The 18,141-nt window shown below is 52.1% G+C and overlaps 1 protein-coding gene across 2 annotated transcripts in view; it reads right to left on the reverse strand.

The window, feature by feature from the left end:
* Window positions 1-18,141, reverse strand: part of Dlgap4 (DLG associated protein 4) — a 147,260-nt gene that overhangs the window by 43,865 nt on the left and 85,254 nt on the right. The window contains exons 3-7 of one of the 2 annotated variants that reach the window (XM_050150807.1): window positions 14,300-15,368; window positions 11,533-11,777; window positions 10,163-10,277; window positions 9,581-9,631; window positions 6,797-7,037 (exon numbers count right to left, since the gene is read on the reverse strand). In XM_050150807.1, the coding sequence (XP_050006764.1) occupies window positions 6,797-7,037; window positions 9,581-9,631; window positions 10,163-10,277; window positions 11,533-11,777; window positions 14,300-15,295 (1,648 nt within the window). In that variant the 5' untranslated portion in view covers window positions 15,296-15,368. Of the gene's footprint in view, window positions 1-5,140; window positions 5,241-6,796; window positions 7,038-9,580; window positions 9,632-10,162; window positions 10,278-11,532; window positions 11,778-14,299; window positions 15,369-18,141 lie in introns of those variants that run through there. The other variant, XM_050150808.1, reaches the window with a different exon arrangement.

Below are 18,141 nucleotides of genomic sequence, written 5' to 3' on the forward strand. Positions count from 1 at the left end.
TTTTTTTTTTTTTTTTTTTTTTTTTGGTTTTGAGTTCTCAAGACAGGGTTTTTCTATATAGCAGCTCTGGCTGTCCCTGAACTTGCTTTGTAGACCAAGATGGCCTCAAACTTACAGAGATCTGGCTGCCTTTGCCTCCTGTATGCTTGGATTAAAGGCACGGGCCGCCACCACCACCACCACCTAAGACTGAGGAATTTTGTTCGCCTCCCTTCCTATGAATATGTGCAGGGGAAGGAAAAGTAATCAAAGAAGCCAGCAGAGTTCTGAGGGATAGGAGAAGGGACAAAAAGAGGGAAAGAAACCTGTGACTTGGATGGTCATAGATAAGACCAATCCTCGCACCCAGGGTGTAGATAACCATTATGAGGCCCAGGGACGGATAGGTGCCTTTTCAGAGTGACGCAGCCGCCCTGAAAGAAGAGCTCTGGGCCTCTAGCAGGGAGCAGGAACAGTTTCTGGACTGGAACTTATCCAGAGAATGACCCTAAGTCTAGGTAGGTGTCAGTGTGTGCCCCCCCTCTCCGTGTTCACATTTAAAGATGGAGAGAATGTTACCGGCAGGATCAGGATGCTACACAGTAGACCCCCCTACCCCCATGCCACTTGCTGAAGTCCCTGTGTGGCGTCTCAGCTTCTGAATCTGTGTGATGTTTTTCAGAGGGAGTGGGAAGAGACAGAAAGGAGGAAGGGAAAGCCCAAAACTGAGAGCTGAGAGGAAGGAAAGGAAGAGAAACAGAGGGTTGAGGGAGAAACAGAAGGCAGGGATTGGGGCGGGGGAGCTCAGGGAAGAGATGGGAGGGAGGCTGTCGCTGTTCTTGCTTCCTCTCAGAGGCATAAAGAGAGGAGAGGCAAGATCAGAGGCAGACCAAAGGGTCATGTCAAGGCCCTCTTGTCCCCTTCCTGATGTCCTCTGGCTGGGGAGGGGCATATACAAGTGGCAGCTGAGCTACTGCTGATCCTGCCTGCCAGTCACCTGCCAGAGTTATTTCTGGAATGTGGAAACTGGGTCAGAAAGGGGGAGGGAGATGGAGGTGCTGGCAATAGAGCTGGGAAGCTGCCAGCAGTGAGTGGTGGGTGTGCAGCTACATACCCAGCCTGCGCCACTCCAGAGCAGTTGGTTCTGCTGGGCGCCCACTGCCTCGATATCCACCCGGCACCCACATCTTCCCACCTGCCTGCATCTGGTCTGCGAGCGCGTGTGCTCAGGGTGCAGACAAAGGAGCTACACGCCTCTCAGTAATACAGGGGGGCAGGGTGGGAAGGAGGGGACCCTTCTGAGTAGGAGACATTGACTGCGTGTCTGTGGCGAGGCAGGTGATTACAGACGAGTTGCCATGTATGGTTGTATGGTTGTACAAGTTTTATACTGATTTATGCCCTGCTTCAGCTGGGAGGTGATGGCACACACCTTTAATCGCTGGCGCTAGGGATTGTGAGTTCAAGGTCAGCCTAGTCAACAGAGTTTTCAGTACAGCCAGGGCTACCTAGAGTAACCCTGTCTCAAAAAACAAGCAAAACAGAACAAAAAAGGGATACCTAGTTTGTGCCTTCGGGGTACAAATCACAATAAAGACATAATCGAATTATATAATTATTATGACAAACTTTTGGCAGATTGAAGTAAAAGACCTTATTCTAATTGTAGTAGAAAGTACATCATGTGACTTGAGTAGAGGGGAGTGAAGGGTTGTGAGGAGCAGTGCCCTTTCCTAACTTAGCACAAAACTACCAGCGGCAGCTCTGGCCAGAGACCTGAAAATTTGGTGGCTTTGGTTTTCCTAGATGGCAGGAGAGTTTACCTGCTGAGCAAGAGAGGAACAGAGGGCAAACAGGAGCAGGTATGTGGCAGTCACTGTGGGACCTACAGCGAAGGCAAATGGGAAAACTTGGGGTGCCAGTCTACTAAGGCATGCTTCCCTACAGGTGTGTGTGGGTGAGCGTTGATGGAGACGCACAGGCATGTACTTTGTGCAGGGGTATGTTGAATTAGGTGTACACATGGAAATGTGAGTACCAGTATATATGTGTCTTCAGGTGTTTGTGTGTGTGCACACATTTACTTGTGGTGTGAACATGCACATGTGGGTGGATGTGTATATGTTGGGTGTCATTTTCAGTCTTTATTTTTGAGAAACTCACCAATTTGGGGAGGCTGGCTGACTGGTGAGGGATCCACTGTCTTTGTTTCTTCAGGGCTAGGATTAAAGGCTGTGTGGTTTGAATGAGAATGGTCCTCATAGGCTCATGTATTTGCACACTTACTTCCCAGCTGGTGAACTGTTAGAGGATTACAATTATTAGACGGTGTGCCTTGTTGGAGGAAGCGTGTCACTGGGGTTTCAAATGTGTTTGTCTGTCTGCACCCCTCTCTCTGCGTCTGTCTGTCTGTCTCTGTCTCTCTCTGACTGCTGCCGGAGGATCAGGATGTAAAGCTCTCAGCTACTTCTGCAGCACCATGCCTACCTTTGTGCCACCATGCTTCCAACCATGGTGATAATGGACTAAGCCTCAAAAACCGTAAATAAAACCCAGTTAAATGTTTTCCTTTGTAGGAGTCATCTTGAGCCAGGTGGTGGTGGTGCACATCTTAAATGCCTGTACTTGGGAGGCAGAGAGAGGCAGGCAGGTCTCTGAGTTAGTTAGTTCATGAGTTCCAGGACAGTCAGGGCTATACAAAGAAACTCTGTCAAGACCACCCCCCTCCCCCCGAAAAAAAAAGAGTCGCTTTGGTCATGGTGTCTTGTCACAGCAATAAAACACTAAGATAAGCATATTACCACACCTGGCTTCCCCTCCCCCATGGTACTGGTGATCAACTTAGGTCCTCATGATCACACTGCTGGCACTTTGCCAACTGAGTCATCCTTCCAAACCCATTGTCATACTAGGTAGATAAATGGATAGAAGGATGGAGATACTGGGGCTGCGATTGAATCAATATCTCAGTTCTTCTTTGTAATCATGCCCTTAGCTAAAGCTCACAAAAGCTCTGTGCCATCAGCTTTGGATTAGTGACTTGCTTTGATCACTTGCAGAAGTGAAACCAAGAGACTTGAAATGTGTTACAAAATGAGGTTGTCCTCCTATCCTTCCGTCACCTCCATGGGAAGAACATGGCCTCGTTGGGACACTGACTCCTGAACAGCCTTTGGACCCAGGGAGCCAAGCCAGCTGACCTGCAAGCTCATGAATCAGTGCATACTGTTGCTCCCCACTGTTTGTTCTGCAGCAGCACTGAGGTGGTGCACAAAGTAGAGAGCGTGACTGCAATAGTAACCAAGATATATCACATCGGCTCTGGGACCAAGCAAGAGGAAATAACGAGCAAACTGTTAGAGGAGGCTTGAAAAAGATTCCTGGGTTCTGTGTGCATCAGATCTCTCCGTGAAATTCACCTACAGTGACTTAAGTGAGCAGATATACTTGGGCAAGAGCTGGCTCCTTTGGATGAGGACTTAAAAGAGAGAAGACCTCACAAAAGAAACAGCCAATCTGTCAGGAATACTTAGGGGAAATAGGAAGAGCCTAGAACTTGCTGAGTTGGAAAATAAATCTGTCAACTTCAGCCGCCAGCCAGTAGATCATTCCCAAATTAAGATATAGCCTGGGATAAAGATCAAACCAAAGTCACTGCCTGTTAAAATACCACACAGGCTGGGTGCAGTGGTTCAGGCCTTTAATCTCAGCACTCAGAGGCAGAGGCAGGCTGATCTCTGTGAGTTGAAGGCCAGTCTACTCTCTATAGAGAGTTTCAGGCTAGCCAGGGCTACATAATAAAGACCCTGTTAAAAAAAAAAAAAAAAAAAGAATGGGTTTGGTTCCTTAGTGTCCACATTGGGTAGCTCACAGCTGGCTGTAACTACAGTTCCAAGGGATCTGACATACTCACATACACTTCTAGCCATTATGTTTATCTGTATGCATGTACATATACAGAAAAGCAGGCATACACACATACCCAGATACATAAATAAAAACATCTCGGGTGGTCAAAGAAGCCATCAGAAAGCTCAGTGGGTGGTCCCACAGAAGCTTGGTGTGCCCAAAGTAAGAATAATTAAATAGAGGCCTAATTCAAATACGGCTGTGGATATGACTTTGGCACAAACAGTTACATGGAATTAAACTGAATTAATTAAATTAAGTTAAATTAAATATGTTTGGGCTAGCCAATCAGCTTCAGCTAAAGTAGATGTACCCTCCTATTGTTTCTAGGAAGGAAGCAGGCTGAAGCCCAGAGTTCATATTCTCAGTGTAGGAAATCCTCAGGAATATTCACCTATCTCAAAGTATGTGCCTCAGGTTGAGCAGAAGGATTTGACCCTGAGTCAGTAAGTCTCTGAATCCCTGTCTCTCCTTTCTGAACAGAGTATGGTGGCAGTTAGCCTGTCCTTATTGTGCTAAGTCAAGTTTTCACTGGGGAAGAGGGTGTTGTGCTACAGGGAGGATAACATGGGTAAGTTTAGATCACAGGTGCTGAGGGGCTACAACGGATCTCGACACTGTGTCTGCATGAAACATTTATGAGACCTTGGGTAGGATGTGTTTTCCATGAGAGAGAGGCATGAATTCACATGAGGAACGGAACAGAGCAGACTGAACTATTACCACCAAACCTTCACCCCCTCTAAGTCCACACCCTTTGCCACAGGGACACAGTCTTCTCTACAGTAGTGAGGGGTCCTCACCCTTGACGGAGCTCACTTATGCAACTTGCTTTAGCCAATGGGTGTTGCTGATGTGGGCCTTGGATGTGTCTGTATTGTAGTTAGGCTCTCTTGCCTTCTGCCCCCTTCATGAGAGGAACACATCCCGCCTAGACCACTGATCTCTGGAGGACCTTTGGTCTCAGGAGAAGAATGAGAGCCTGACAAACTTGGCCATGTCCATTGTTGTGTTTGTTCCACAGTGTTAGTGAAGCAAGAGCTCAGCCACCGAGGGGCCCACCTGGTTCTGGGGTGTACAGCTCTCACGCATCTCTGATCCATTCACTCATGAGTAATGGGGGCTGGAGGAAACTGGTGAGTGAGGGTTTATCTGCAGTGAACTTCTATGGACGCTGTGTGTTCTTTCAAGCCCATCTCATTCACCAAGAACTTCTCAAGGGGTACGAGAATGTAGAGAGTATGACCCTTACCTGAGACTCCCATGGAACTGCAGCAGAGTTCTGGGACACCCTGGCAGAGCTCCCTGGATTCCAGATCCAAGAATCCCAAAGCCATAGAATGGCAGCCTCCACTCCAGCTGGGGGACTTCTAAAGTGGGAAGCTGGTCTGCCTGCACGACAGCAGGTCTGGAAGGAAGGCACCAGCAGGGCGTTTGCATACTCCACGCTCCAACAGCCAACTGGGCTGCTTTGCCAACAGGTTAAATGTCATGAGGTGGGGGTGGGGCTGCAGCTGTCTTTAGAGGACTCTGTCCTAGGACAACTGCCCAGCAAAAAGGCCAAGTAGGGATGAAGGACCACCAAATGGAGAAGCTGAGGGGAGTAGGAAGCAGCATTGCTCATGCCAAGAAAGAAGGTACCAGGAAGTCCCTTCCAGACAGGACAAAAGATCAGACTATGGCTTCAGTTGTTCAGAGTCCCGGAAGCAATAGAACCAGCAACAACAACAGTGAGCAAGATCCAGAGAAGACACCAGCCACAACACCTAGCTCCCCACCAGGGTTTCCCAGCTATGGCAGGAGCCCGGTGCAGCTGCATGAGATTTGGGCAAAATGGTCTGAAGTTCTGACTAGACTGGATCCCTAATATCTAAAAACAAGCCTCTTCCTTCAGTTGTAAAAGTGGCCAGAGTTTAGGGATCTGCTGATGGACACCCAGTAGGTGGGATAGGACAGCTGCAGAGGATATGGGAGGTGAAGAGGGACCACTGTTTCTGCTCTGACACCTGAAAGACCAGTTCACTTAATCAGCATGTTGCTTACTGGGTACATCTGTGGGCCTCGGGATCACTTAGTGACAGCACACAGCAGCTGAGCCCCTGAAGCAGGCCATGCTTGGTTCAGCCCCACTGCCCTGCTATCAGACAGGGGCAGAATTGAGGCTGGGAAGCAGCTGTGACAGTATTACCTATCACACCCCAGCAGATGGTGTTTAGTTAGGGTCTGTGCCCGGTGAGAGTAGAGCAGGTGTGCGTCCTACCGTCGTCAGTACTCCAGGACTCTCTAGGGTCTGCCTGGATCTAAAGACGGGGAAATGGGGTCTAGGAAGAAGGGCTAGAAGAGTACATTGAAGGTCGTCTCAACTATCCCAGGCTTTGTACTGTGCTTCCCCCTTGGTCTGACTTCCTATTATTCTCATCTTTAGAGAAGTCCAAACAATCTGAGTGAGGCCAGGCCGTCCTGACTGAATATGAGAGATGAACTCACCCCCACCCCCCTGGGAAGGCTGGAAGTGGATTTAACCCTTCCTTGTGCTCTTCTTGCCTTCCCAGAAGGTGCCTGCCTTCCCTATAGCTCTGTCTGCACAGCTAATCCCAAGTGGTATTTTCCTTTTAGTAAACCTCACCTATCAGCAGGCGGCTGCTCTATGCAGAAAGCAGCCAGGGATCCCAGAGTTCCAGACCTCTCTATCATCTGCCCAGTGGACAGTCTGTTTCTGCCACCTGTTTAGGCTTCAAGGCCACCTTTGTTCTCCACCTTTTTTTTTTTTTTTTTGTGGTGACCTATGGGTTCCTCCCCAGCATCTCCCCAGGCTGCCCATTGAACATTTCCCATGTTCTCCTTGTAAACAACAACAACAACAACAAAATGGAACAAAGTACTGATTCTTCCACATCGCTGTACTCACTCGGAAGCGTGCGGCTGTTGCTGAGGCTGCCGGTGCTGGGCGGTGGGGAGAGGGACTGCAGGGACACACTGTCCTCCTCCTGCGAGCAGCCTGCCTGGATGGCTCGCAGGTAGCTGTGGCTGCGTGAGCGGAAGTAGCTAGGCAGTGGCAAATCGAGCGCCTCTGCCGCTGTGGACTCAGCTTCACTGCAGGCCGACTCACACGCTGCCTCGTACTGGTCGCTCAGATCGGCCTCCCGGACCTGTCCAGACAGAGGCAGGCATCAGAGGCCAGCTTTGCCAGTCCTTGTTAGTCTACTCAGCTTCAGGGCTGGAGGTTTTCTCTGCCTGACTCTTCCTGGCCTGTCTCTCCTCCTTCCACCCCACTCAGTGCAGATAGGCTCCTAAGTAAACAGACCCCTTACCTCTGTGGGCCTCAGTTTCCCCAGCTACAATGAATATTACAGGATGTTAACAAGATTAAATCTTGTTGTCTGTATTAATCTACCGAGTTTATGATTACACCTGAGTTCAGTAGGAAAGAAGGCTGCGATCCATTAGTAACGTCTGCCCTAAATGTTGTAATGGGAGTCTTATTAGGTGTGGTGGTATTTACCACTGTATGATCTACTAACTTCTATAAGCAAAAACACAGCAGCAGCAATAACAACAAAAACAAACTCCAAACCAAACAAACCCTCAAGGGCTAGTAAAAGGAAGATATCTGTCAAGGGTACCTGGTGAAGGAAGAGCCGAGCCAGCGCTCCAGCTACGTGTGTACGGAATAGTGATCTAGTGGATGCTGTGGAATGGGGAGAGGTTTGGAGAGGAGGCAGAGGCTAGAGATGAGCTGAGGCAGTAGCTTGTGGAAGAATATAGACCGGAATGAGGGTAGTGGCGGTGAGGATAACTGATGTCTGCCAGGACAATGGGGAAAATGGTTGTGGGTACATTTGCCATTTCAAATTTACTTCAGCCTCATGTACACAGTTCCTAAGCATCCCTCCAGAGATGATCACCCAGGATCCTGCAAATTGGAAGCTAGAGGTGTGGCACAGAGGGGCCTCACCACACATAACACTCTGAAGATTCTGGTAGGGCTTACTGACTCCAATTTCAGGCTATGTTGGTAGCTAGGGACCGTGCAGCATAAACTAAAGAGTCAGCTGGCCACCGATGGGCACCAGGTGAAGTCTGGAGACCCATAGCTGGAGGAGGAGACACAGTGGACTGAGTATCCTGTGGAAGAAAGGTGGATCTGGGCTGGCGTTAACCCAGCAGCCCTGTGCTCTCTAAGTTCTCTCCTTGTCTGCACGAAATGAAACGACTCGGGTAGTTAATGGCCTGTGAATCCTTTAGGTCAAATGCCTAGATCTCCTGTCACGCAATTTAAGATGTCTGGAAAGGTCTGAATCTGTGCTTTCCAATATGGTAGCTATGAGCCACATATGACTATGCCATTTAGGTTTAAATCAATTAGAACTGAATAAAGTTTGGTAGCCATCAAAGCCACATGGACAAACATGGATTATAGAACAACTGGCCACCACTGCAGGAAGTTTTCTTGGATAGTCTGCTAAGTTAAAATCAGGCCACTGGCATACCCCAGATATACCTACAGAGGACATGAAAACACCGGTTATCCTTCAGAGCTGCATTGCAAACTGAGGTATTTTGAGAGCCTCTGACTGCCTAGAGCAACAAGGTCTTGCTTTGGAACTCTGCCCTAATGGAAGAAGCTTGGAAAGCAGACAGGACTAGATGAGAGCTGGCTGCCACTGCCCATCTCAGTCCTTGGGATGCAGAGGCAGGAGGATAAGGATTTTAAGGGTAGGTGGGCTACATTGGAAGGTTAAGGCCAGTCTGAGATATGAAACCCTGTTCAAAACAACAAAACCAAGATTACATGAGCTAACTCATCATCTGAGCAGGGTTGGAGTAGCTGGTCACATATACCCGATAACTCGGGTGACTGTATGGAATGAACAAGTGTTTATAACTGTTTGCTCAGATGCTCCCAAACTGTTAGGAGCTGTCAAGTAGTCTGTGTGGGGCTCTCTGAATGCTTCCTGTGTACAGGCTTTGTCGTGGGGCTTTGCATGCTAATGCCAGATGCTTGCCATACACCTATGAAAGTTGCAGGATGGAGGAATTGCCTGGCCTACAGGGCATCCCTTAAAGAGCAATATACTGGAGGCTGGAGAGATGGCTCAGTGGTTAAGAGCACTGGCCATTCTTCCAGAGGACCTGGGTTCAATACCCAGCACCCACATGGCAGATCACAACTGTTTGTAACTCCACTTCCAGGGGATCTCATATGATACCTTCATACCAATGCACATAAAATAAAGTTAAATAAGTTTTTTAAAAAGTCTCCACATTCACTTCAACACCCCCACATCCTAAAAAGGTCCTGCTGGGGCTCTGGAAAGGGGAAAAATAGGGGATCCTGAACCTGGCAGAGAACGCCTCACAGCCCCTAACCTGTCCAAACTAAAATCTTCCTGGCCCGACCCAGGCTTCAGGGGGAGGCAGAAGGCATTAGGGAGAAGCTCCATTGCCCTGCAGAGACTTCTTGTCTGCCCACAGAGCCTGGCTCATGCGTTCCCTGTTTTCAGGACAAACCAAGCCACAGTGAGGTGACGGTACAGGGAGTGGAGAGTCAGGACAGTGATGTGCACCTCAACTCCATCCTTACAGATGATGCCTTTCTAACAGCAGCTCTGCTCGGATCTATCCAGCCTGGAGGCCTAAGACCCAGCCCTGCACTCTGATTTGGGGTACAAGAGAGTGGCAACATACTGACCTGTTGATCATGGCCAAACAGCTGGGGGATCAGGGAAGCCTGTCCAAAAACCTGCAGGAGAAAGAGGGTGTGGGTTACAGGAGGGCCAGGCCTGGTCTGGGCTTCTCAGACTCCTCCCCACCCAAGCTGGATTCTGGTTCAGAGAGGTTTTGCCTGGCTTCCTCGGGGACGGGAAGCTCACTTCTGGGGCTGGCATTACTGAGGATGTGCACTCTGTTCTTCCTGGTACCATGGGTGCACTGTCTGCCACTTTTCACCTGGGCAGGCAGCTCAGCCAGAGCACAGATCAGAGACAATACCCAGGCCCTTCCTTTTCTGGGCTGTATGCAACTTTGTGGCTACCTATGCAGCTTATGACATTCAACCTTTTAGGGGTGAAGTTTGGGGAAAGGAAAAAGTTAGAGGAGGCTGAATTAGAAGAGAACTTGGGCTGGACATGGAAGAGTGGGTGAAGTCTGTGGGAACCCCCAATATGGCAGATTCAGTTATCTTTCTGTATAACTAAGGGTAAAGGTTTTCCAGGTATCTGGGCAGGCAGGGCAGCAATGTGCCAAGCCGCCTGACCTCTTAGTCCGCCCCTACCTGGCTGATACAGCTGGAGTCATTGAGGCTGTCACTGATGGGGTTGTAGTCCTCTTCCCAGCTGGGGCACTTGGAGGGCAGCAGCATGTCCACTGAATCCAAACGGTCTAGACTCCTGGGTGACAGAGGGGGACAAGGCTCAGCCCATTTATTGTTTAGCCTGGTGAACTGAGGCCAGAAAGGAGAAGACTATCCAGGATCATTCAGTGGCAGGGGAGTGGAGGCACTGCCAGCCTGGGCAAGGGGGTGGGGCTCCAAGCAAGGGGAGAACTCCTACCTTTGGGAGACCTAGTAAAATTTGTGGCAAGCAGGCGATCCTTACTTGTTATGCCCACTGTGGCCTCCAGGTGGCAGAACGTGCCTGCATTTAACTGTTTTAAGCTAGTGGCCAAACTGCCTAGTACAAGTCTACAAAACTGAAACTCTGGGGCAATTCCAGAGACTAGACAAAGGTGGATAGAGACCCTTAGCCTTGGTATTTACCTATAGATGCGCAAAAGGTTTCAACACCACTATGATGTCCGGATAAGGACCTGCCACCTACCCTGCAGGCCCAGTCTGTCAGTCTTTCTCACATTATCTCACTCTGCCTTATCTAGAAACAACACAAGGCCTTGGTCAGTTTGGGGTCCTGACATGGGCTTGGCTAGACTCCAGCTTTTTGTAGAGAGCTCCCGGTGAGAGGCCACCTCATATTCCCATCTCATGGACCTCATTTATGGAATGGGAGCGACAAGCTGCTGGGGCTGGGATAAAGATTTCAGGGTGTGAATTTAAGCGCACCAGGGCAAGAGTGGTAGCCAGCAAGGCCAAGGTCAACAGACGGCAACCGTTGCTATGACTGATCCTTTCCCCAAAGCCTGGGCTCTGCTCATTAAGTGTGGGTAAAGTACTTCTGGGGCAACTCCCTATGGGACTAAGCTTATCCATGCATATGGTTCCTATGGCAGAGTTTACCTGAACCAGTCACCCCAATTCTCACTATGGGCAGAGCTTAACTGTAGATGAGACTGTTTGGGAACAAGTGTTAGCAAGCAGCGCCAGCCTAAGCATGAAGAAGCCCTTACAGGGGACGTGTTCACCTGAGGCTGAGAAGCAGACTCCATCTGCAGGGCTGGGTTCTCCTAGGGTGGCAAAAGAGGGGGAAGGCCAGGCTCCCAAGAGACACCGTGTACAAGTGTGAGGGTCACCTAGGGGACACAGCTGGTCTGAGATCAGCTTTCAAGTTCTGAGGCCTTCCTCAGGGAAATATTGTCAGGCCAGGGTTCCCACTAAGGGGGATGGCTCAGGCTCCCAAGGGGCGTGGCATACGCAAGGGGCGGGGTTCCATCAGGGCTTTAGTTCTAGACCCAGGAAGGGCTGCAGCTCACCTGCGGGGGTTGCTCTGCTCTCCCAGAGACTGCTGCGTGGCCCTCAGGTAGCTCTGCCGCCGAGCTGCAGTCTTGGGTGAAGGCTTGGGGCTACCAGCCCCAGACTCATCACTGTCTTCATCGCCCATGGCCTTAATGTAGCTGCCACTGCGCATGCGCCGACACGGGATGGGCCCCTCCGCTGAGCTCTCCACCTCTCGAGGGGACAGCAGCGCGGTGCTCCACTCTCCACCCCCGCCGGGCACCTGGAATATCCAGGGACAGGACTCAGAGGGAATGTAGTCTGGCTTCCAGCCCGTCACTCAGAAAATGGGTCCTCATGGACCCGGTTCCACTTTGGCAACTTGAACCTGTGCTAGCTTTCTTGTCCTTGATCACCCAGCACTAGGAAGGCCTGAATCAGGAAAACTAGACGCTGCCTGGCCTTAAGCAAGTCCGCTCCGCTTTCATTTCAAACTGGGTTTGTCCCACCCCAGAGATCATAATGGCCTCGCGGCAGCTATGCTCACTGGGCACCCCTGTGTCCCATCTCTACTTGTGCCACTCCAGGGGGTGGAATAGGAACCTACGGTGAGAACGCCAGACCCAGTGGAGGGAAGTCACCCACAGAGAGAGACCCCAAGACCTGGAGTCAGAGACCCTAAGACAGCAACACAAGTGTGAAGTCAATCAACATTCTTTCTTCTAGATGGGGAAACTGAGGTAGAGAACCTGCTAGTGGTAAACTGGAAAATGGCTCAGTTTCCGGTGAGAAAGCGCCAGCCACAGAACAGGGCTGTGATGAAGGTAAGTGCAGTGCACAGCTTGCAGGGCATCTCTGGTCACTCTGTTCCCAGTGGCTTTGCGGGGACCCCACTGCCTTTCCATGGCCATCACTGACAGCTGCTCTGGGGTGGGGTGTGCAGTCTCCATACACTCTCTGGTCCCTTGACTCACATCGTTGGCTACATGGTCACTTTGGGTACATCCTGGCATTTACATGCCTAAGAAGCTCGAGCCTTGTCCTATGTATGCATCTAATACGCTCAGCAGCACGTGCCTGGCCTGGTCTCTGGGTCCTCAGCAAACACTCCCAGCAGGTTTCACACCTCCTCAAGAACACACCCCGTCCAATGTGCATCTAGAGATGACTCACATGGCACACCCCTGCTCACACTCACACCAGCAACCACTGCACTTGGACACACATGTCATAAGACTGCCACCACACACAGGGTTCACAGGGTTCTGCACACAGCAGGCCCTTTACCAGGGATTCAAATGCACACTCCCTGATCAGCATGACCCGATGGTAGCACATCCTTCTTGTACCCTTGACCATTTCCCAGGAGTTTTCTCAGCGTTCCCACAAACCCCAGCTGACCATCTAGCCAGCTAGTCACCAGGACCCGTGGATTCTCCCTCCTGAATCACTAGCTGGTCCACCCCGCATTCACACCATCCCCGGAGAATGGGGCCCTGAGCATCCCTGCTCAGAACTTGTGGCCAACCCACCTGCTCACTCTCAACCAGAAAGCAACACAAGCCCAGGCCCAGAGTCCTCTCCTTGTGTCTTGGAAGCATTTCCTACACTGAACCCAATATGAACTAAAGAAGCAAACTGATAGCTGCAAACCCCCTACATACGTTTAACAGGCTGCCTAGATTTCAATTTCTTCCTACTGCAAAAGCTTACTCCTCCCCCATAGTCTCACTGTCCCTGGAGTTTTATATAGAATGACAAGAACTTGGGCCTTGTCACACCTTGGAGTTCATCTTTTCATAATGCATTTGATGTGACTTCTTCATGCCAGCCAGGTCTGTGCTTGCACACCCTGGGGACAAAGTGCTCACTACTTATAAGAGCAGCCCCCTCCATATGTGATCTGTACCTGTCACGTCTACCACTGGGCTCTGTCTATACACCTCACGCAGAACCCTGCCACACCCCACCGTGGAACAGCAATGCCGAAGTCAAGCCTTTGGCTGCTCTCAGGTCATGAGATTTCACTGCGTGAGCTCCTCAGTAATTCCCTTACGTGAAAAGGGAAAGATTTGCCCACCCCAGGTATCAGGCCTCTGGGCTGGTGGCCCTAGGCTGCCCCTCACTCACGCTGTTCCTGGTCCTAAGGACTGTTGCGTACTTATTTCTAGCTATGTGGCCCATCTACCCTTTCTGAGCACTTCCTCCCCACCAGACTCTGTCCTGGGCATTGGGTAACACATGGGTGCATCAGATGTGTCCTCAAGAAGTATCCAGTCTCACGGGAGTGGCAGGAAGCTGACCATTAGAATGCCATGTGTTGGTTGTGTGTGTGTGTGTGTGTGTGTGTGTGTGTGTGTGTGTGTGAGTGTGAGATGGTATAGCTTCTAGATCTGTCACCTAAAGGGCAGGGGCACACTTCAGTCTCTTCGGGGCCAGGCTCCCAAGGGCCTACTTAATTCAACTGTTGAGAACACGCGAGCACAGGGGATTCTCTCATTAACAGCCCCTCCAACCTCCGACCGCACAGCTGAGCAAAGCAGTGCACAGCATGAAGCAACTTCACCAGTGAATCGGGCTCCAGCTAGGACTCCAAGGCACAGCCGCCTGCCCCATCATTCCCCTACCCGCCCCATCCTAACCCTATTAACACCACCCTAACCCTACCTGCCCCACCCTCACCCTATTAACCCCGCCCTCACCCTACTGCACCATCAGTCCTCTACCTGCCCCATCCTAACCTATTAACTCCACCCTAACCCTGCCTGCCCCACCCTAACCCTACCTGCCCCACCCTTACCCTACCTGCAGGTAATGGTAGGCCAGGCCCTGGTGGCAAGACTTGGACTTTAGTAGGCTCTTATCCAAGGTGGCTGAGGTCTTCTGGCAGACCTCATGGGCATGGCTGAGGGTTAGAGTGGACCAGGAGCCACGTTTGACATAGTTGGTGTCGGTGCCCACTCCGAGGCTGGGACAGGTGGCAGGGGGAACAGGCGGGGGTGGCGGGGCGGTCAGCTCGGTGGCAGTGTTCTTGGTGGTTTTGAGCATGTGTCCACTGATGGTGTTGTAAGCGTGCATGAAATAACGGGGCTGGGTGCGTTCCGGCTGGCGGCCTAGAGTCATCAGGCCTGAGGCAGGGCCACTTCGGAAGGCACCGCCCTCACCGTCCAAGTTGTCGTCTGAACTCCACCAGCCTGAGATGTTGGAACGGCTTCGCCGTTTGGGCTCCCCAGCCTTGGCCCGTTCCTTGCTTTTGGCTCTCCGGCCTTTCCCGTCCTCCAGGCCACCTTTCTTGTTGCCATTGCCACCCACCTTGCCGGTGGTGCCCTCCATCGAGGGTGCCTTAGTGAAGAAGAGCCTCTGGACAGAGTGGACCAGGTGGCGAATGCGGCCGGGACTCTCACCCCGGGCCTTGGCCTCACCCCGGGGGAACTGAAGGGTGCTGAAACCATCCCGATGGATAGGCAGCTGCTTCTCAAACTGGTCCAGCAGGTTGGCAGGCAGTCGGTTGATCTTAGTAGCCTGGGCATGGCTAGGGAACGGGCTCTCCTCGGGCACCTCAAAGTGAGAGTTGTAGTGGATTCGGGGGAAGGTGCTGCTTGGTGGAGGCAGCTGGTTGTTGAGAGGGAAGAGGCCATCTCCAGGCAGTGTGTTCTGCCCAGGGAAGCGGGCCTCCCGGGCAAAGGCCTCTGTCGGCGACAGCAGATAGGGGTTGCGATCAGGCCCGGCAAAGAGGGGCTCATGGGGTGGGTCCAGGCTGTCAGACAGATGGCGGGGGCGGCTGTCACCGAGGCCTTTCATGATCCCAGCCCGTGGGGCAGGGGCCGTTGCCCTAGTGGGGTGCCTGGGTCACCTGTCCCAGGCAGCAGCTGTCCTGGGGAGAAAAGACAAAGAGTGATCAGCTGGTCAACTGGACTGGACTGGATAGGGCAGGGAGCAGGACGAGGAGGGACTGAGGATGGCTGAAGGCAGGAAGTCTGCCCTTGCCAGGCCTGACGTAGAGGCCTGTGCCCTCCACTCGCTGTCCTCTGTGTGACTGCTGCTGCACACGCGTCAAAACTGGACAGGGGTCCTCGGCCAGAGGGGACAGAAGAGTCTCCATGTGCTCAAGGCGACAGCGGTAGCCAGCCAAAGGTTAAGCAAAGCACACTCTCCTTTCGGTGCTGAACAGAAAGGTGTTCATGGGAACCTGGGAAGCCAAGTTCTGACCCCCAGATCTTGGGCTCCTCTCACTTACACAGCGGAACGTGGGCAAGGAGCTACCTACTCCCATGTTCTTCAAGTCCCCGGCTGCCTCACCATGAGGCGCCACACACGGACACCCATCCAAAGCGCTATCCACCCCATCCCCAACAGCCATCCTTAAGCCTAAGGAGGGTTTCTAGGGAGTATCCCACAATGCCTTGGAAGCAGGTATGAGTCATCTAGACAGGGACTCTCAGGGTCTGTGAGGCACTTCCTCTGGTCTCTTCAGCACTCCTTGTCTTAGGCCCTTTCTAGGATCAGTGAGGCTTCCAAAGAGCAGGGCTACTCAGGGCCTACCTTACCTGTGACCAAAGAGTGCTGTCCAGATCTACTTTAGCAGAGGGATCTTCATGCCCTGTAAACTCTTTGTCCCTCCCCAGATGTGACCTCTGGGCTGGATGCTGGGACCACTGACATCAGAGAGGCCAATAAGCCCACAGGCCCACCCATCTTTGCTATCTAGGATGATACAGTGATGGCCTCTCACTGTGGCTTTGAGACGCATTTCCCTCACACACAGTGACGATGAGCATCTGTCACGGTGACTCCGAGCCGTTCCTCTGCTTCCTTTGCAGAAACATCTACTGACGTCCTCTGAGTACCACTGAGCTGTTTGTCAGTCTCTCTGTTCCAGACACCCCTCCAGGGTCTTACTCAGCGCTCCCTGTGGGATCAACAGAGCCTGGACTGGGATTGCCCTGAGGTCCAACTCCTCCCTCAACCTGATTCTATGTGCTGGCCTCTTCCAGAGCCTTTCTAGAGACTCCCAGTTCTTCATACCATCGGGCTCATCGGTTTCCTGTGGACCCTGATGTAATCTCACATCAGTGTGTCCCTGGGGAAGGCCTGTCTCCTCCTCAGTGGCACCTGGAGGAAACCTAGGTTATGAGATTACGACAAGGGCTGGCTGTGTCGTCAGTCACACCGCCGCCATTCCACACCCCCCACCCCGCCATTCACTGTGCTCCTGTGGACAGGCCACGCCTCGCGGTCTAGGACGCTTCCAGTACGGCGGGAGTGCTGGCCTACAGCTGAAAATGGATTCGTGTCCTGGGTCCGCCTTTTCTCACTGTGACCTCAAGCTGACCTCCACTCTCTAAAACAGCAGGGGTTTGAGTGCGGATGGTCTGAGTGTCTGCTCAGTCTCTCAGTCAGGGCTCTGGGTTTGCCACATGCCAGCCCCTCAGCAGCCCAGAGCCCAGGGGTGGCAGAGCTTCACCGTAGGGAGGTTTAAAATAGGCACCCGTGGCCTTGCAGGGGAGGCAGCTGGCTGCTGTGTGCCGCCTTTCTCAATGAGCTATACTTAGGCCCATCCGGGTGCCCATAATTGCCTCTCATTAATATAAGCCTCATTGCCTTCATGGAAACTCAGGGGAAGGAGACACTGCTGCCTTGGGGAGCCCTCTGGGCTCCGTGGTGCTTCCATGGCTTCAGTCACCACCCGCTCCCAGCCACCAGCCACAGGATGGGCCCTCCCTGCCTTGCCATACCTCATCCTGGAGCCCACGAGCATGGGGGAGCTACAAGGGGATGAGGCCAGGGTCAGAACCCAGCCTGACTACTCCAGAAGCAAAAGTTACCTGAATACATCATTCCCTCACCCAGAATGTTCTGTAGATCCCTCTTCCCTGCTCATGGCAAACCACACCCACACTGACTGAACCGCTAGCCATTCAGCCATTCCCACTCTGCCCCTCTGGACTCTTGTGAAGCATGTATCTGCAGCCCCTAGAGGAGCTGGCTCCACAGGGAGGAGCCTAGCAAGGGGTGGGAAGTCCTACTCACTGCTGAGCCCTGATGGTAAGGCAGACAGGGAGGCAACCGGGGGATTAGGGTGTGATTGAGCGATGAGATGCTAGAAGTGAGCAGGGCTGAACCACCACACACTCTGGGGCATTCGCAGCGGGCCATGGAGCACACAGAACCGGGCTAGCTCTCTGGAGACGTGCTGTGTGGGAGGGAAGATGGTTCTTCATGGCCACCAGGGCTTTGGTGCTGCTGGTCTGGAGGTGTCTCTGGACATCCTCCCTCCTGTGCTCCCACCCCTCCCCCTGCTGTCTGAGCCGAGTCCAGGAACTGAAAGAACTTTGCTTGTCCACACACTTCGTCGTCGCTGATATCCTAGTGTACAAGGCCACCTATAACTAACTAGTCCTTCTACACTTTGGTCCTCAACCCACTGTGCCCTTTGAACTCCGGTCACCTAACTGCTTCCTCAGTGTCTTGCTCTGCATGTTGGACAGACATCCGCCCCCATCTACATCGTCTGCTCCTCCCACCAGCTCGAGTCAGAAACCAGGACATGCTGTTCTCCGCTCACTCCAGTGGGCTCAAGAGAAAATGTTTCCTCAACAGTTGTGTCCTCACCATGTCCCCGGAGTCCTGCCTTTTCACTGTGTCCC

This window comes from Alexandromys fortis, unplaced genomic scaffold (assembly GCF_014885135.2).
Source record: "Alexandromys fortis isolate MF-2015 unplaced genomic scaffold, M_Fortis_MF-2015_v1.1 scaffold_27, whole genome shotgun sequence".
Lineage (NCBI taxonomy): Eukaryota > Metazoa > Chordata > Mammalia > Rodentia > Cricetidae > Alexandromys > Alexandromys fortis.